The 19,691-nt window shown below is 39.0% G+C and overlaps 3 protein-coding genes across 3 annotated transcripts; all 3 read right to left on the bottom strand.

The window, feature by feature from the left end:
- Positions 1-1,266: 1,266 nt before the first annotated feature.
- On the bottom strand, positions 1,267-3,257 carry LOC128359375 (dopamine D2-like receptor). The gene is made up of 2 exons (XM_053319868.1): positions 1,728-3,257; positions 1,267-1,422 (listed from the first exon to the last, which is right to left on the bottom strand). Exons 1-2 carry the CDS (start codon positions 3,255-3,257, stop codon positions 1,267-1,269), a joined length of 1,686 nt encoding a protein of 561 aa, XP_053175843.1.
- A 3,130-nt stretch (positions 3,258-6,387) lies between these two features.
- parietopsin lies at positions 6,388-8,214 on the bottom strand. Its single transcript, XM_053319620.1, has 4 exons — positions 7,863-8,214; positions 7,087-7,415; positions 6,694-6,939; positions 6,388-6,543 (listed from the first exon to the last, which is right to left on the bottom strand). Exons 1-4 carry the CDS (start codon positions 8,212-8,214, stop codon positions 6,388-6,390), a joined length of 1,083 nt encoding a protein of 360 aa, XP_053175595.1.
- Positions 8,215-9,820: 1,606 nt separating this feature from the next.
- Positions 9,821-17,791, bottom strand: nt5dc3 (5'-nucleotidase domain containing 3). The gene is made up of 14 exons (XM_053319173.1): positions 17,444-17,791; positions 16,210-16,394; positions 15,741-15,815; positions 15,573-15,628; positions 15,267-15,357; positions 15,039-15,176; positions 14,149-14,209; positions 13,822-13,924; positions 13,269-13,370; positions 12,967-13,048; positions 12,760-12,846; positions 10,386-10,526; positions 10,207-10,271; positions 9,821-10,120 (listed from the first exon to the last, which is right to left on the bottom strand). Exons 1-14 carry the CDS (start codon positions 17,727-17,729, stop codon positions 9,856-9,858), a joined length of 1,737 nt encoding a protein of 578 aa, XP_053175148.1. The 5' UTR covers positions 17,730-17,791; the 3' UTR covers positions 9,821-9,855.
- Positions 17,792-19,691: the final 1,900 nt, after the last annotated feature.

The following is a 19,691-nucleotide window of genomic DNA, read 5'->3' as shown; positions in this document are numbered from 1 at the left end:
ATCATGACATGTTTGTGAAATGTGCAAGTGAAAGTCAAAAAGACAAAGTATGTGTTAGCTTACATTTGACATTCTGATACGGATCTATGTGAAAGCCACGTTCATTAAATAACAATTGGCGTTGAGAAATATACAGGGTACATATTAGTTAGGTCACAAAGTAGAAATATAAGTGAATGTTCTCAGCAACACTTAACTAATAACAACCCTAATTTGGACACATAGTATTGACCTGAACTATAAAAGTGTTAAGCATCCATTCCATTGAGTTCTTCTTAAATTATAATATTCCAAAATGAGACTTTGTAGATTTCACTGTGTTCAAGGGCCATTTTGTACATTTTTCATATTGTAAATATCTCGTTTAGAACTTTATCAACCGCATTTGAAGTCCTCTTATTTCTAGATTTAGTTGACAGTCGTTGACATACTATTTCTGTCTGTTAGCTGGTTGAATTAAGGATTTGCATGCTGTCATTGCAGAATTATGTTTTATTAAAGTACGTCTCTGCTTCCTGTTGGAGGTTTGTCAGTAAAAATGGGATTGATGAAAGGAAACACAACAAGGCTGGTGTATGTTATAATGTAAATTCTGCAACACTGCTTTTAATGAAATACAAATCTTGTCATGGACTACATATATAAAAGGAAAGGAAGAGGGACAAATAATCACACATTGTGCATTTGATGCAGTGGATAAAATAAATACAGTAGCTCTACTAAACATCCATTAAATGACCCATGTCTTTTTTTTCTAAGATAAAGAGACAATTAGTTGGATTTCATAAGGTTTTGCCTGATTACACAGAGTATCCCTAATAACAGTATGGAAATATAATAATTAGGTGCTGCTGGAGGACAAGTGAGGACCTGACTGGCTCAGTGGTGGGTCCTGGCTGCAGGGTCTCTGGAGACAGACTCAGAGCTCAAGAGTGTCCCCCTGCTAGGCTGATTATGTTGGTCCAGGCTGTTTCTCACAGCATGCATCACTCTGATCTGCAGTGTTTAGAAACCACTGAGAAGTCAATCTTCATAAAATCTAAGATAGCACAGCGGCATGTGGAATTATAAGTCTTCTATACGCAAAATGAAAATTCACACTTGAACATGTGGGGTTTAATTTAGTTAATATTTGAACATTGACTAGATAAATGTTAAACATTTTAATGTAAAAGTAATATTGAATAATAATAAATGAATCAGTGAATATTGAATGTGGTCATTTGGTCTAGTGTCACTCAGTGGTAGACAAAAGTGGAAACCTTATCATTTCTTGTTGAATATGGATTTAATCCTGTTCTTGAGCCTGTAAAACTCTGTCCGAAACTGAGGGTTGACTGCGGCGTATATTATTGGGTCACTCAGTGATGTGATGCAGGCAACAGACACTGACAGGATCTCCACGTCCCGCACGATTGTCATCTGAAAATAAATACATTTAAAAAAGAATGTGTAAAAGAATGTTAAACAAACTTTGTGTTGGGGTCTCAAGGTCAGGACATTTCTATGGCTAATATATACAGTACATATATTTGTTTGATACATTTTAACATAACAAATTTGGAGCTCCCTCTGCTCTTAACAATAAAACATAAAAACATGTCAAACCCAAATCTGTATCTTGACATCTTGACAATTGTATATTTGATGGGTTCATTAAACAAGCCTAAACTTAAGCAGCCACAATTCAGACAAGATTCAGCATCCTTACCTCCACAAACACTTACCTGTATATTTTTGTTTATGGAAACTACAAAATTCAACAGGATGGTCGTGATTAAAGGTAGCCAGAATAAGATGAAGGTTATAATAATGTAGCCAGCACGCTTGGCCATTTTGCTTTCCTTCTTTTTGCTTGCTCTTTCTCTACTGGCTTTTGAAGGCATCATGCAAACAGCACCTTGCACTTCCACATTTTGTTTCGCAGCTTCTTCTTCAGGAACATTATTTGACACTGGAGGTAATGAAGACACTTGTTCCACTGTTGCAACAGCCAGTGCTTCCCCATTACTGTTCTTCTTTTTTGGTTCAATCAGCAAAACAGAAGTGGATTCAGGATTGTCTAACTGTGCAGAGAGAACTTGAAGACTTGTTTCTTTCATTTCAGAGAGTGCTTTGTCAATTTTCACTCTGTCTTTGGATTGCTTTTTTGTGTCGAAATTGCCTGGCACCTTCTCCAGCTTTGCAGTTGAGCTCGGAACACTAGCATTTGATGATTTTGATCCAACTTTCATGGCAGACGGGTTAGATTGCTCTGTTTTTAAAGGTCTCTCATCAGTCGGCACTGTAGGATGATGATGTTCTGTTCCCAACTCAGTTATCTCCACTCTAATTGTTAATACTTTCTTATTCTCTGAATCGATGGAGAGATTTTGTGGCGCTATTGTTGAGGTCAGTAGAGTATCTGCTGAATCTTTCTTGGATGAATTTGGTTCAGCTTTTGTCACCAGCTTCTCTTGAGCAACACTGTTCTCCAAAGTCTGGGTTTGCTCTGACTTTCCTTGTCCATTTTCCACAGCCACAGATTTTTCTGTCTTCTGTTTATCCTCTGTTTTTTCTTTTTCAGAGAGAGGAAAACTACCTTTGTCAAATACTTTGCGATTGTGTGATCTCACAAGGATGAATATGCGAGTATAGAATCCAATGATTACACTAAAGCAAGCCGCCCACAGTGGGAACAACATGTAAAGTCCAAAGCTGTCATAGGAGGATAATGTTTCTCCTTGTGATCCTCTGCACCTAACATGCACCGGTGAGTCCTTCACAAATATCAGACAAAAACCAGCCACTAAAATAGCTAAGGTCCATATGAGAGGAATCAATACCATAATCCGTCTTCTCCTTTGAGTAGTTTTGAAAGGTTGTGCAATGGCTTGGTATCTCTCTGCACTTATACAAGCCAATGTTAACAACTGAATGCAACAGCTGAAAGAGAAAGAAGCCACTTGTGTATCACAGATCAACTCGTCCACATGTCCTCTTAGATACACAATCAGAACGATGGTCAGAAGAATGGGGCAGTCGATTACACACCGAAGGATGTCAATAACTGCAAGATTCACCACTAGTGCATTATTCCATGTTTGCAGTGATTTTTGGTTATAGACTGCCAGTATGACAAAAATATTTGCTGCAATACCTACAAGAGAAGTGATCAATAGAATCAAGCCGTTTGCCACAATAAAAGAGATGTCGATGTATTTCTCCCAAATGGTGTTGTTCCCAGAGTCCCATGCAGGTACAGGCTCGCCTCTCATCTCCAGGCTCAAAGAATCAGCATGTTTAGTTCTGTATCTTCAGTCTTTCTACACTGACCACAGCTACATTAAGGTTGCTTCTCTTGTCCGCATGTGATTTTCCAATGAATGATATTCAATATTGAACCTGTAGCTTGGACAAGTTAAACCAAAACATCCATCCGTTCATTATCACTCCACAGCACCAGCAAGTCACCTGGGAGTCCTCACTATTCACATTCATTAAAAACTGTGCTGTGTATTCACAGCAGAGACAACTGGGAGAAAAAAGGATAGCTGTTAATTGAAAGCTAGTTACGTCACTATAGTCTCAATCCTTACTTCCAACCTTAAATGACATGTCACTATTATGCAAAATACTTACATATGTGTGTGAAGTGAGCAGCTGTCCATTTCATTTAAACCAGTATCTCACAAAGGTTAAAAGCTTTGCATTAACTGTGCCAGATGGGTGACTTGGGAGTTCTTGAATTGGCTCAGAAAATAAAAGGAAGCCATGCTGCTGGATTATAGCATGACATTGTGTAATCCTGTTTGCAGATAAAGTGTGAAATGCTCTTTGCTTCAAATGTGCAAGCTTATGGACTATGCCAAATCTGGGATTAGATCAACACAATATATTTCCCTCCTGACCATCATGTTATTAGACAAATTCCCCTTAAAAATGATACAGCTGCATAATGGAAGAGAAAACACCAACAAACTACACCAAAGCTTTCATAAAACCTGCTGCTTACTGCTGCGAACATATCATTTCAACGTGAACTGAGGCAAAGCGTAAACCAACTTGTTTAAATACAGTAGAAATGATGAGGCAAAAGAATAGTTACAAATCAGAAACACTTTATTTCGAATCACATTTCCATTCACAATATTTACATTAAGGGTGCCGAACAAGTCAGAAAAAACAGGACAAAACTGGTGGTACCAAAATAAAAAAAAACTAAGTTCACCCTGACTATTCTCACATACAAAACCAAACCAATCAAAAGATCCTAATATATCTACAAATAGATTATTCCAAATCAGTGCAATAGGGGTACCCTTCACTAACCTGGTGTATACAAATCACCTCTATGTGCACAGTATAATGAGCAGACTAATCGTAATTGCAGATCTGTTAAACCACATGATTGTTCTACACAGCACAGAATAGACAAGCAAAAGGGAGAATTAATGCTCCATTCATGTTAATAGTCTTTTTATTGTGCCTCCATGCTGGGGATTGGACTGTTAGATTTCAATCTGACCAATGAGAGATCAATCTGGTGTTCAGTGGTGTGATAGACCTGCTGATAATACTTGGGAGGGTTAGAGTAAGCAAGAAACAGACATATAATGTACAAAAGAAAAAAATTGTTCCACTTTACTTGCACATAAGATACAATCCTGTTTTAGTATTTTTTGGAAAACTAAAAATAGGTCCATTGATATTGTATAGGTAATTTTCATTAAAGGTAATTAATTTAATCTGAGTGGTTGAATAAGTCTAGTCACACCATTGGCCAAAGCAAACTCAAAAACATGTCAATGAATAAAATAAAATAAACTACTGTACACCAATAGAAAAACCCCTCTTGAATCAAGTGAAGCATATTAAACAGCAACCCAGCAGTTAAATTTCCCCCCAAATATGTCCTCTTACTTCATCTTTATTCAGTAATACATATTAATCTTCATGCTGGGGACTCATGGGGCTGGGGCCGGTGCCATGTGAGACACGACATGATGCATTTGCATGACCCAGACCCCAGAGACTTTGTCATTATGTCATCTTTTCTCTGAACTGTACAAAGATTAAAAAACCACAGAACATTTTTTTTTTCATGTGAAAACCTGGCAGACCACAGAGAGTGTTAGCCAAGAAGATTGAACATCTTTCACTGCATCACTGACTCCCCTCATTCAGCATTATAATATGCACTAGGTGAGGCAGGATTGCATTACGAGTGCATCCACATTTTTCATGCAATGCTGTGAGTATTGCAGCACTGATTTGAATATATATGCATTATGTTACTCTGATGTATTGGGTCAGCTGCACAGTCTGAGGGTGAGCATTTTATGTTGCCTTTGCTGTTTTCCTGCAACTAATAAATATTTCTCCTGAGTAAACTGTGTTTGGACGTCTGAGAAATGTGAGAGTTGGCAAAAGGCAAGACTTGAATACAGAATAATCCACAATAAATATAATTACTTGGCCTGGCTGTCAGTGTTGATTAGATGATGTAGCTCGGTAATGATATTATGTTGAAGAGTTGCAGTGCAGTAGGTGTTTAACTTGCATAAAATCGGAGTATTTGTTCCCAGGAAAATGCCTTGTAAGGTAAGAAGTGTTGCACAGTCTACTTAGTATGAATCAATATCCACACAAAATGCATTCCCCAATTTCCTGAAAATGTTAAGCTTCTAACTGACTTTTAGAGCGGAAGAATTTCTTTTCTTACACCACATGAAAACAGGTCCAGTGCATTTTATTTATGAACAAAAATCCAGAGGTGAAAAGGTCTCACTTCCTCAAAGGCTCTCTGTGAAAAATGTATACAAATGGAAAATTACAAATAGAAACTACATTTCTCACAAAACATTCATTTCAGTGAGTGTTTTCTGTCCTTTTAAGATCTCTTTCTTTCTTTCTTTCTTGGTTTTTTCTTTTCTTGGCTAGTTTTCCACATGCACACACACCTGTACGCATCAATATGAAAAAGGTAATAGTTTATTGATCTAAACACACAGAAATGAAGCCATCTTACTGAATGCACTCATTGTTCTAGGGAAAAAATGTGATGGACAAATACAACATGAACACCCTGCAATATGATGCAATTCAATAAAATGCCAAAAGGAAGGAAAAGAGATTAATCATCTCTACTTGGACACAGTCTTAACAAAAAAAAAAGAATAATATAAGCACTCTTTTGGGTGGTATTGTATTGGTTTGCATTAGGATTCCTATTTTGTCCACCTTCTGTTTATCAGCTGTCAGTCCCTGAGCCGATTCTGTTCTCGCTGGGCTACAGTGAAGAGCTCTCTGAAAGACATGGGCCTGTACATGTGCAGGTCTGTGTCCTTGATGAGGCACCGATAAGCACTGACAACCATGGCAGCTTCTTGTATTTGCTGGAGAAAGTCACAGGGGCAACACCTTGCTGTGTGTGTTGACGTTCCTGCTTAGGGAAGTCAACAGGCTCCTCTTGTTCAAGGAGCGCATGTTGATGCTGACACCAGTGGGCCCGTGGGGAATGTAGCGGCCACATGACATCACCTCCAGGGCAGCATCACGAAACTGTTGGACAAGTAAATACATAAACACACTGTCAGGTAATATAACAAATAACATTGCCATTCAAATATGTTTTCCTTGTGCTTCCTATATTTGTTCACACTCAGACTTTGCATCTCAATTTTAGAGCAGCCGTACAAATGAGCTGTTTACCTGTTTGTTGGAAAGGAAGTAGATGATGGGGTTATACACGGGACTAGTCTTGGCAAAATACATGGGCATGGTGGCAATCAGTGGAGGGATGTAGAGTTCTGGATCCAAAACTATCACCATCGACAGGACCGTGTAGGGCAGCCAGCAAACAAAAAAAGCTATGAGCATAGCCAGGACCATACTAATAGCATGATCATTCTCTTTCTGGCTGGAACGCCCACCCTGAAGCTCCACACTCCTGTTCAGCTATGAGTAGAAAGCAAATGTCACTCCCATTATAGTCTAATAACTTGTTTTAGTCTGTAGGTGGTAGATTGCAAATAGAGGGGGATTTTAATTTTGCTCTAATGGTGTACACATGGGATAAACATGTAGAAGGCATTATTAACCTACCGTATTCATGGATTTCAGCACTTTAGTGTAGCAGTAGATGATGACTACAACAGGGATAATAAAGCAGAGGAGTGTGTAGAGGATGAGATAGCTGTAGTTGCTCCATGACCTCTCCTCCCAAGCCAGTGAGCAGGAGGTCTGGACTCCCTCGGGACCATAAGAGCTCCAACCAAATAAGGGTGCCACAGCCCAAAACAAACAGAAGACCCAGACAATTACTAGCCCGATGATGCTTCTCCGCATGCTCAGCTTTAAACCAGCTCTAGGCTTACACACAACGTTGTATCGCTCATAGGCAAGTAGAGTCAGGGTGCAGAGAGACACCAGACCTACGAGAGAGAAACAAATGAACAAACTTGACAAAAACTTCTCATCTTTTTTCATCCCCAAAGCTTTCATCTCAAATAAGATGCTCAGATGTTATGGAGAACATTTCCCATAGATATCCATGATCCATGACAACTGAGAAAACTCCATTCACTGAGATGAGGCTGAAAGCTCTGGAAAAAGCTAATGAGTAGACCTTACAATATATAAAGATACATTTAATAAGACATAAAAGACCTTTAAAATGAACATTTTTGCAAATTAGAAGTCACTCAGACATGAAATGAAGAAACCATTTTTGTTTTTACCTTAATTATTTTGTTTATGCAGTTTCACAGTGACAGACCTCCAGCCACTGGCCTTTAATTGCTGTAAAACACACACACACACACACACACACACACACACACACACACACACACAACACACTGTCTCACAGTTCAACTTACCGAAATAATTGACAGCAAATCCTTGAAACACACAGGCTGCGTGACCAATAAAGAAAGAGCCTTGGTAGTTGGTGATGGTGACGACCAGGGAGCCACACAGGCCTATCATGAGGTCAGACACGGCGAGGCTGAGGATGAACACGTTCATGGGGTGGAGGAGAGACGGATTTCTCAGCATCACGGTTATTACCAGACCATTATTAAAAACGGATAATACTGTGTTGATGAACATGAGGAAGGAAATTATGCTGTAGCCCACTCGTGGGAAGATAGTGGGCACCACAGTCACGAACTCGTTGTGAAGTGATGGAGGATGCGAGTCGGAGTTCCACGGCGTGCTGTTGCTGTCCATGGTGCCTACACGAAGTCCAGCTTTGGTGAAACTGTGAGACTGAGCCCACAGAGACTCTTGCTCACCTCCGGACCCAGGACTCATCGATCTTATCATTTCTGATCCCTGTCTAACATCTCGGCTTTTCTTATTTTCCCGAGATCTCAGATTGTGCATCTGTCTGATAGGGAAAGCCCCAAATGTAATATAGGATATTGGTCGGTAACACGATTTGGAGGGATTAAACCCAATAAACCAGCTGCTATAATGGTAATTGGAAAGTTGAGGGTCAGATAGCCTTTACATTTATTTTTCAAATTTAGAAGTATGTCCTGTTGTTGTTTATACAGCTAATAGCAAAGGTAAATGAGAGCATGATACACAAGTAGACTACACTTTAATTAAACAAACACCTGCTAATTAAATCTAATTACAGTACAATTATCCCAACTCAAACAAGTTACTTTAAATAAATGACAAACACTTGGCTTAGGATCATAACACCATTTACATTTTAATAAATAGTGAAATAAAAATACACTCCATCAAAAGCAAAAAGAAGTTAACAGGAACTGAAAGCTACAGAAACACAAATAAAACATGAGGTCTGGGTTGTGGCCACTGTTTAAGAATTCCCTTTTTCCAAATGATTACACACTCCAGTTTTTTTCATCAAATATATCAATTTCAATCCATCAATCCGGCACATGTTGAAACATTTCACACATTTTATGCAGAAGTGTTAAACTCATAATGACAGAACTCAGTGCTGCCTTCACAGATCAAATAACACTTGTGCTAAACATAGCAAAGATGTTCTATTTTTTTTTTCTTCTGACATTTTCTATCTGCTAAAAAGAGACATACTGGCTGTGTTGTGTAAAAACAGTTAAAACAATTCAACATCTCAGGTCATCAATGTGCAATACATAACGACATTGACTAAATTGTTGTCTGGCAACATTTGAAAAGGTTGATTATCATAAATTACTATTAAGCCATTACAAAAATATACATTGCAGTAATGAGAATAAGATAATAACGTTAAGGCAACTGAGTTTATAATGTAAATGTAACATCTGAATATATCCATTCAACCAGCACTTTCTTACAGTTTTATAGATGCAAATGAATAAAAGGAAAAGGCGATCTTTAAAACAGGATGTACAATCAATACTATAGTACAGATACGCCATAATAGACTTAATGTGTGACTGCCCCTTACTGCTTAGACTGTGTAAATGCATCATATTTGTATCATTTCTCCCAATCCCTCTCTCTCTCCCTCTCTCTCTCTTTCTCATACATACAAAAACACACATACCCAAACCTAAACAATCAGTACAATTCAGTTTTCCAAAATCTGTGCCAATATTAACAATTTAAAATACAATCCACAATATCCAGTTTTTAAATTAAAAAGTAACTCTGTTGTACGCGTCATTTGGCTTGACCATAGTTATTTTAACGGATATACATTACTAATTAGTTTAAAGCTTAATAAATAAAGCGAACATCAACATTTTACATGATTGTTACCGGTTGTACATAAGTTAAAATATTGCGTGCATCTTCTAAAATGCTGTACCACAAAACTTGGAAAAACCCCCCACCCACCTATGTTTAAAGCAACAACAGAGATCATTCAATTCTTCCATCACTCTAATCGGACTCTGCTTTGGTCCTGTGGAGCTGTGAGGAGACGCTCAGGCCGTGAGGAGTGTTCTCAGGCGAGAAAGGGGACTCGTGCTGCAGAGGAGTGCGGCGAGGGAAGAAGGTGTGCTGGAAGTCATAGTTGAGCAGGCAGCTAATGGAGGCCATGTAGATATCAGCAAAGCGCGAGAGTCGGCGGGAGAAGTAAGTGGGGTTCTGGTACGTCCGGAAGAGACTCCCGAACTGAGCGTTGAAGATGTCCTTTGTCTGTGGCCTGCAGAAAAAAAAAAACACGAGGTTAGATTAGTTTTACAAGAATCATTTATCAAAAGCAACTTCCTAAGTAATAACCGTATTTACCTCATGGCGTCTCTTTCTCTGATCCACTCTTCAACGACAGCTTCAGATTCTGGATCCCTGTGTACCTATTTGGGAGAAGTGCAAAGTAGTTAAGCACATAATTCTGACAAGAGAGAAAGAAAAATGAAAAATCAGCACATGGAAAAACACACACACATCGATTTCCACTGTCTTCCTACCTGCATCTGCTCAATGAGTCCAGTCAGTGCCTGTAACCAGGCCATCATGTGAACATATTCTTCCGTGTTCATGATCTTGATCTCCTTTCTCAGCTCAGGGATGATGGCCCCTGTCCTCCAGCCATGCCTCAGCGTCAAATCCTGAAAAGTAAATGACCCGTTTTGATAACTGCAACACTGAAGCAATTAGGGATTCACTTGTTTGGGCTTAAGAGTCATGTTTCCAGCAATAATAAACCCAAGGGAGTGCTATAAATAGATTGTTAGGGGCTTGAGGTACATATTATACTGTTTGAGTGCTATTATTGTTATTACCCTGGACATGACATTGATATTTTTTCATTGACAATTGAAACAATTAAGAATCATCTATCATGGTCATGTGGTGAAAATAGCACGCCAGAAGCACAACACAGTGTCACAGTGTATTCACTTCCTAATATTGTGTACTTATAGGCATTTTGATAGCGCTGATTCAGTACAGAATCAATGCAGTTATACATGTGAGATAAAAAACAATAGACTTGATGCATCAGTCAAGAGTGTTCATTCACTGTTACACGGCTGTACATGTGATGGAAGAGTAATCATTTCAGCTTAAATGGATAGATGAATTATTTGGAATTTTTAACAAAACTGCAAAAAGGAGAGATAAAATATTCCTCCATCCACTTCTCCCTCAGGCATGATCTCCTCCTACTGTTAGAGACTGTAAGATGCGGTTGGTGTAAACCATGCAGGCCATCTTCCATCTTTGCAAATAAGCAAGATGACATGTTTGACAGCTGGCTGCCAGCCACCAGAAGCCATTATGCCAAAGAAGTAAGCGTTCATTAACACCACTTAAAGTTGATGTGACAAACATTCACATCTTCATGTTGTTATAATTCACTGACACAGCAGAATACTAATGCTAGTAAGTTTGTCAGTTGAAAGGCAGCTGTTGGTCAGCTGTCACAGGTTTCAGGTATAAAAACAAATAAAGTGCAATGATTCTCACTACTGTAGATGTTGCAGGAGTTATATATCAAGAGACAGTCTCTCATTAAAATGACTGTCACCCAAACCCAATGCAGAGCTACTGTAACTGTGCACAATTATATTCTCCACTAAGTTATCCTAGTGGCACTGTTCTCTTTTACACATTCAGTCAGTATCTCACTATCTGCATCCTCTCACACACACACTCACTGATTATAACTCAGCCATTCAAGTCCAGTAAAATCACAGTTAAGTCTAAGAGCATTTTAACACCAGTTCAACTGAATTGTACTCGAACGTGTTTTCCCCCTTGGTGCACTTCATTTGGGCACAGCAGTAATCGCAAGTCGAGTGCAGACCGACCAAAACAACTAGGCTGAGACCTTGTAGAAGGGGTGGTCTCTGTCTGGTTATAAATTAACTCTGGTACGGTCCATTTGTCGTATGAATGTGATCTGACCTCAATTCGACCAAACTGCAGGAAACACTGCACGATTTGTTAGATGAAAAAAGGAACTCAGCAAAATCTCCTTCTCCTCTATCTCTGCCCTAATACCACTGGTTACAAAATACTTTATATATAAGTAGTAGAGGTCCAGGTATGTCAGCAGGGTGGATTTGGATTGTGTTACATCTTGTATTTTGAATCAGATTTTGTTGAATGTAACAACCAACACAACAAAATATGAGTCCCCCTCAGGCTGTCCACTGTTGCCACTAATGACAAACAAGATCCAGATATGTCTGCAAAAAGATTTATTTTGTGAATTGTTCAAAATAGCCTAAAAGAGGACTTGAATTTTGTTCAGTAAACTGGTGAAATGAAACAAAGTAAAAATGAAATCTCCCATAAATCCCATCTCCCTCTTGATTTACTATTCTTTCATAATTAATTTTCCTGCAGTAAGCCGAAGATAATAAGACTGCTTTCAGTTCACATATTTAAACAGAAGCAGAGACTACAAGTAGCTTGTAGTGTGAAGTGTGTGCGTGTTCATGTGGAGGGGTGTCAGATTCTGTGGGCGAGTGGGGAACACCAGTCCATTTTGGAAAGCTATGCCGGAAGATAAACAGCTTCCTCCGCCTGCCAGATTTCTGACCAATGAACGGGTTGACCGCTCCCTCGTGGGTTTTCCTGATAAATTTTGGTTTGCTTGAAATTTTGCCTCTGTGACACCAAACTGACCCAAAGGCAAACTGCAACAAAGAAGCGACTCATCCACTGGTTCAGAACAAAGCAAACAAACTACAAGTGTGAAACTGCCCTAAAATAAGATCTTAGATGTAGAGTGATCAATCCAATGTTGCCCTCTATCATAGTCTGTCATGCTTCTAATATGTGTGCATTATTATAGGGAGTCTTTTGTTGTAAATATGTGTTGTTGCTGCTTACCGCCAAGTCACTGTAGATGTGATCGCCAAAGTAGAGCACTTTGGATCCTCTCCAGCCGGTGAGTCTCAGGAACTCATAAAGGTTTCCCTTCAATGATCAAACACAGACACATAAAAAATTAATTATATATTCTTTAAAGTGTATCCAGGAGTAATTGGTCAGAAATATTTAACACATTTTGGTAATTCTCCAGCACAACACCTGTACCTGTTTGTAGATTTGTCCTTTTTCCAATTTGTGAATCCTGTCCCACAGCAACGCACCTTTGTCTGTCACTCGCCTGAAAGGTCTGGAGCAAAAATACACAAAGACAGACTTTATTCACCTATAATACTGGCAACTCCTGAACAAACATGCATCAATCCACATTTTGTGTCCAAGGTCTCCTGGCGAGTAAGTCTATTGGCAGTGTGGCTGTACTGTATATGCTCATGAGACCTCTGCTGGCATAAATGAGGCATGACATGGACACAGTATGATCAACAGCACAGACACACAAACACACTTACTTCCTCCTGTCGTTGAAGAAACCAGGCTTGTCTGCCTGAACAATAACAACATCAAAGAGGTCCCTCCAGTCCTTCCCCACAATGTAGTTCATTCCCCGGTCCCTGAGAAGGACAGAGATTCAAGACGTTACCTTTTATACTTTTTTCTGCAACATTTTAGAGCTCATCATGAGGATACTATAACAAGCATCAGAGCTCAGGGTATGGCGCAGAGATATAGTGATGCAAACATTCGCAACTCTACTGTCCGTCCATTCTGCACTATTTTCCCAAGTACAAGTAGTGACTTTTTACTTATAATCCTACACAACACAAACAAAATATTAAATCAAGGACATAAGTTGAATGTTTTTCTGCTCTGAGAAGCTCTTTAACATGGGATACGGGTAGGTGGTCATTTTGGGCAATCAACCCTGACATGAAAAGAGGCTCATAGTCAATAATTTACAATTTAAGTACTTGTGTGCAGAGAGCCCTTAGTACGCTCGCTTATATCTGACTATTTTAATTAGCTGTCTCAACAAAGAATTGCACCCTGTTTGGGCATACTTACACAAAGTCAAAGGGGCTATTGGTAATGAGGAACATCTTCTTTCCATGCTCTGACAGCTTTTTCAGCACAGCGTGGCTTTGCTCACCATAGCAAATATATTTCCCTGGAAAATAGGAAAACAGAGAGCGAGAGGCAGAGAGAAATACAGGGTTACAGGGAGGGCTTGGCCATGGGGGGTGTTCTGATGTAATTTGTGCAAACAAAACAGTTTTTTTCCATATCACAGTCTCTTTGATTCTGAATTAATTTTTTATGTCTTGGCAGATGTGGCCGTATAATTGATTTTGTATTAGCTCAAACAAAGTCATATGAATCAAAGAACATTACCAATATCTGCCTCCACGGCTCGGTACATAATGCCCTTGACGTGAACATCTCTAATGGCTTCCTGCAAAGAAGAAAAAGTAAACAGCTCTCAGCCAGGAAGTCCTGACTTCAGTGACACAATGTTAACATTCAGCTCCAATAGCAACACTTTGCTGTGTGTATAAAGGGCTGACTTGAAAGCACACAGAAAGCGCATCTCTGAATACAAATTAAATATGAAGAAAGCCAGCCCTAGAGTTTGAGAGAAAGTTTCCAACACATTTTCAATAGTGAAACGTGCCTTTGAACTGGTGAATGAGTGAAAAGGCTCTCCCTTGCAAGGTTGCACATTTAAGGGCAAACTTAAAGGAAGTTTATCATATGCAAAGATTATTTGATGTGAACACAAGTCAAAGGTAAATAAGGTTGAAAAATAACGGGGTTAATACTGAATAATAAATCAGGCTCGGTGCCCTTGAAAAGATATGAGAGGTGCTCGTGGAACAGAGAGGGTGTGTGCGGGCTTTTAATGACAGCGATCTGTCAAAAACACTGCAGCGTCACAGTAGACACAACCAGCACGACAGCTGCCCTCAAAGGGAGAACACAACGCTGATTTCTGGCCCCTCTTTCTCTGAAGTGGCAGAGCCACCGGAGAACAAGCGCAGATGGCTGGAGGCAGGCTTGCTCAACTAAAATTAGACACCGGGTCTTCAGAGCTAAAATTAAGATGGCATTGACTGGCTGGAGTATCACAGCACAATTATGTAGTACATGTGGCTGGATTTGATGTCTTTGCTCATACTGGCTCCTGAGAGCTATAATCAGGGTGCTGAAACATCTGATCAGATTATTGCAATCATTTTATGCACTTTCCCAAAATACTGATCAAAGAGGACAAGATAGTTCACCTTTACGTCTTTGTAGAGATGGACTGGCTCATAGTCGATGTTGTGCCTCATGAAGAAGTCATTGACGCAGGACAGGAGGTTCATCTCTGGCAGGGAGAATATGTCCATGAACTGTTTCATGGTGTGGCCATGAGAACTCTGCAAGACAGCGGTTAACATTATTATATTGTGTTGTTCTTAGCTTTGTGGAACCTGTGATAATACAGACAGATGTGGAAGTGATCTTACCTTGCCATAGAAATCACTCATGATCTCTAGAGGTATGTGACATCCTTCATACATGGCGATGACTTCCTCATCTGTAACTGGATGAAGACCCCTGTGGAAAGAACACAAAATATCACAAAGATAATATACTGATAATAATAGAAGTCATGGTAATTCATGTGCAGCATGGACAAAAAAAAAGAAAGAAACACCAATACTATTGTTTACTCTTATATTTTATTAACCAGAAGAAAGAAACTTCTACTTTCATTGGTGTATTATTCATTACCCATTACCATGATGTGAGAAGTATAATGTTACAGATACCTGTATACAGTTCCCAGCTGGATGTAATGAAAAGCATCAATCTTCATCAGCAGTGCCTATCAAAATTCAATGAATATTTGACAAAAATATGAATTTGTACTTCCAGTCTTTATGCAGTGTTTTAAAAAAAAGCTGCCAGTGTCATTAGATTGACGAATCTATTCCTACCTTCTGAACATCATAGTGAAGTCCTCTTACAGCAAAGTTAGGAATATACTCATACTTTCGCAGATCCTCTGGATACTAGTCCGCAAAAAGAATCAGAAATTGATAACAAGACATTTGATTAGAGTAAACCACAATGTTAATCCACAATCCACCTACAGTATGCAGCTAAAACAATGCCTGGTGCTGTAAGACATTCATAAGCTGTTTAAAAACCTTATAGGTCATGTAAATATAAAGTTTCTACTATTGATCTCTTCAAATGACACCTAATCAGATTTTCATTGACATCATTTTAAAGACATGGATTGTTGCATATTATCCTGTTCTAACACTTGATCTGTTACAAAGCTGATAAACCAGTTTCAGCCAAGATTTATTATTCTGTCAGTATCTGGAGCAGAGGTCCTGTATGTTTCATGTGCTAGGTTTTAGAGAAGACACATACACATACACACACATACATACACACCCTGTGTTTAGTGATTAGGATGTCCCGTGCTATGTTGAAGATGAGGGTGTGGAGGTGGCTGGAGTAAAAGGCCAGGGTGTAATCATAGTCGAAGCCATAGATCTCTATGTCTCGGAGGCTCATCTCGTTGTTGGCAAAGATGGTGTCGGGGTTGACTGAGTTTGTGGACATGATCGGGATCATTTCTGAGAGGAGAGAAACAAGTGAGGTTATCTTGTTAAAAAAAATACTACTACAAAACTTTTGCAGGAGCCTTCCACTTGAGAATAGTAGGGTAACGTCTGTTATGCTGTAGGCTGTGATAACAAAGTATAACAAGGTTTCTTGAAGATTGTGGATGTGTTGCTTTTGATTTGGTGTTCAGAGTCACACTCAAATTAGGCCACTGATATTACTATGCATTACTCACTACCCCCACTTTCTATTAAGTGGTTGTACGCATGGTCTAATTATTGTAAGTGTCAGGGAAAATGAGCCTGTTTCCTGTTCAAACATGAAGTGAGAGGAGGCGGCTGAGTGAGGTCCAACGCGTCCTAATTAAGATGGAAAGCTTCGACCTCCAAAATATTCTGCTGATGAATGCTTTGAGCTCTAGTTCAGGGTTGGATGAGATAATAGTAACATAACACATTACCTACATTATCAATTGATCCAGCACAAAACCACCACAATTTACAACTTGTCATAATAAAATCTCCAAAGATGAATCAACCCCCTCGGACATATTCTCAGCTGAAGTGAAACATTTTAGGCTAGACAAAGTATTACCGCAAAGTTTGATTAAGCAAATCTGCAAATCTGGAGATCATGGTTTTGTGTTGAGCCTGTTAAGATTTGGAGATGACCAACTTTCATGAGCAAAGATGTAAAATTTTTGATTTGATAATGAGGAGATGAGCAAAGTCACCACCTACATATATCTAAAATTAAACAAAATTAGGATTTCATGAGCTTCATAAATGTAGCCTTTACTGAACTGGCTGGTGCTCATATAACTACATTTTGTCCAAAACCATTTATTTGTACAAGAAATTAACAAATATTAGAGTTTATAGCTACCATATACATCATGTCTACATCAGCAGTATTGGTTTATTGCTTGAAAAGCTGCTAAAGTGAGACTCTGACAGACAGTGTGGCGATGGAAATAGTTGCATTAGCTGCTGGAGACACTCATTCCTAATAATGTGGAAGATGTGAATGTATGAATGCTCTCTATGCTGTAAGTTCATACCTTCAGTCTGCCTTTTGGTCTCATTGTAAACAGACCACAGCCTCTCTGTCATATCCTGGCCGTCTGCAGAGCTGCTACACAGAGATGCTGCGTAGTTTTTAGCTCTGGGCTGATTTGACAGAAGTTGACCGACTCCAAGGGAAACCGCACCGAAATTCCGTTTCCACAAACGAGACCTGAATGTCCGGTGCTGTAAACCCTGTAGGACATTATAGAAAATATTGACCTTCTGCAGACAGTCCTTGTGCTTCAGAAGAGACGACATCGGGAGTGACATGGGCGCCATGGCTGTGATCTATGCGTGACAGCCCGTGTTGTAGGTCGAGGTGGGCTCTCGGAAGACTGCATGCGGTGTTCTCTCCTGTAAATACCGAAAGTGTCCCTGGATGGTAGTTTAGTACGTCACTTCCGTGTTTGGGAAGGTCCCCAGCGGTCCCAGCCAACCAGCGAGCTAGTGCGCCTCCCACTAACCATGGCACCAGATGCGATATGTCATCATCCATGTATGTCACCAGAGGCATTAAATATGCATAATCCACAAAATGATTCAGAGATAATGTCATGAACAATCCAGCATGACTTTCTCCTTCTCAAGCCGCATATGGACTGTAGATCAAACATATTACTTCAGACACACAACTTTAATATGAGAGCCAAAAATAGACAAAATGTCAAGAATGAAAAGTCATAAAGTCAGACTTATTGGATAGTAAATCATGATTTAGACTTTTTCGAATAAAACATATTTTATTTATTTGTTTAACCTTTATTTAACCAGGAAGTCACACTGAGATTAAAAACCCTTTTGCAAGTGGGACCTGGCCAAGACAGCATCACATACAACAGGACAACAACAACAGCAACAAAAACAGAATAACACAAATATAAAGTGTGAAACAAAATGTAAAGTGAGAAATACAAATTATAACAAAGGCAGCAAAACAACTGCAACTAGAAGTTGAGCGTCTCGTATCCTATGTTTAAAATCATATATCAAATAATCAATCAGTTATGAGACACATATTGAACTCAGTACATTTATGAACTCATTCTTGTGACTACTTACATCTCATGATTTTGATTTACCACATGTATTTTTATTTTCTGTCCTGTCCTGCTGGAAATGGGCTTCAATAATTCAAGGACAGGTTCGCAAATGTTCACGTCTGTCTTAAATAAATAGTTTTTTCTTTCTATAATGCTGTTATCTAGGTGATGGGAGCCAAAAACCACAAGCCTCCTTTGGTGCAAAATTAGTTAAAAGTTTATGTGAAGCTAATATGAAGCCTCAGATGTCCAAATGAGTCAAGATATCTTTCAAAATTACAATCAGTGCCAAAGTCCCTCTTTTTATTACTATATTCCACCACAGGGAAACAGGAAAACAATGTCCAAGGAAACACAAAGAAGGAATTTGATGTTAAAGAGACTGTAAATGTGACAGATATCCACCAGATATGACTAACTCAGAGTCCTGAAGCCGCCTCATATAAGTTTCACATCAACTTTTATTATTCAAATTGACCCACAATGTCATTGGCCCCTATCAAGTGCCTTTGAAACCAGTGTGAACAAGTGGAAGCGAGGAAAACCTCCTTCTGTGATCATATGGGCACCAATAAGGACACTTCCAGTCAGCATAACCTCCTCTCAAACATACAAACTTATTATTACATGCACCTCTCCCCTCCACACCCATAACTGCTATCTGACACATATAGCCTGATGAAATACCCACACGGTGCTCACCCAGCAGTATCATAATGAGCACATTTGTGTAATAATTGTATGTAATTATAATTTTATTTTGGTGGTTACAGCAAAATCAAATTCTTCTGAAAATTGTGCTTTTTATGTTTTCTATAGCACATCAATAATTTAAATCCACTAGAGATTAATAGTGCCATCTTGTGGACCCATTTAATTATTATCCACTCATTCAATGTTTAATCTAATCTTTCATTTGCACTCTATGTCCTTTTAATGATTTTAAAGCGAATGTATTATTTTATGCTGCAATCTTATATTTAATGCTCTATTCTAGCATTTTATTTATGTATGTCTATTTTTCTGTACTTTGTTTTTATTATGGGGTGAGGTGGGGGGGGGGGGGGGTTAATTGTATGTTTTAATGTTTCTCAAATTACATGTTTTTCTGTTTCATGTAAAGCACATTGAGTTGCCATTGTGTATGAAATACTCTATATAAATAAAACTGCCTTGCCTTGCCTTGCCTAATGTCTGCAGC

The sequence above is a fragment of the Scomber japonicus genome, chromosome 5 (assembly GCF_027409825.1).
Source record: "Scomber japonicus isolate fScoJap1 chromosome 5, fScoJap1.pri, whole genome shotgun sequence".
NCBI classification, from domain to species: domain Eukaryota; kingdom Metazoa; phylum Chordata; class Actinopteri; order Scombriformes; family Scombridae; genus Scomber; species Scomber japonicus.
This window is presented reverse-complemented; position numbering and strand designations above follow the sequence as displayed.

Excerpts from the sequence above, each read along its gene's own strand:
- LOC128359375 (XM_053319868.1), bottom strand. The coding sequence starts at position 3,257 with ATGAGAGGCGAGCCTGTACCTGCATGGGACTCTGGGAACAACACCATT. Across the intron at positions 1,423-1,727 it reads CCATAAACAAAAATATACAG|ATGACAATCGTGCGGGACGT; the intron begins GTAAGTGTTTGT and ends ATTTATTTTCAG.
- parietopsin (XM_053319620.1), bottom strand. The coding sequence starts at position 8,214 with ATGGACAGCAACAGCACGCCGTGGAACTCCGACTCGCATCCTCCATCA. Across the intron at positions 7,416-7,862 it reads ATTTGCTGTCAATTATTTCG|GTCTGGTGTCTCTCTGCACC; the intron begins GTAAGTTGAACT and ends TCTCTCTCGTAG. Across the intron at positions 6,940-7,086 it reads TGCTGAAATCCATGAATACG|CTGAACAGGAGTGTGGAGCT; the intron begins GTAGGTTAATAA and ends TTCTACTCATAG.
- nt5dc3 (XM_053319173.1), bottom strand. The coding sequence starts at position 17,729 with ATGGCGCCCATGTCACTCCCGATGTCGTCTCTTCTGAAGCACAAGGAC. Across the intron at positions 15,358-15,572 it reads CAGCTGGGAACTGTATACAG|GGGTCTTCATCCAGTTACAG; the intron begins GTATCTGTAACA and ends TTCTTTCCACAG. Across the intron at positions 12,847-12,966 it reads AAGGACAAATCTACAAACAG|GGAAACCTTTATGAGTTCCT; the intron begins GTACAGGTGTTG and ends TGATCATTGAAG.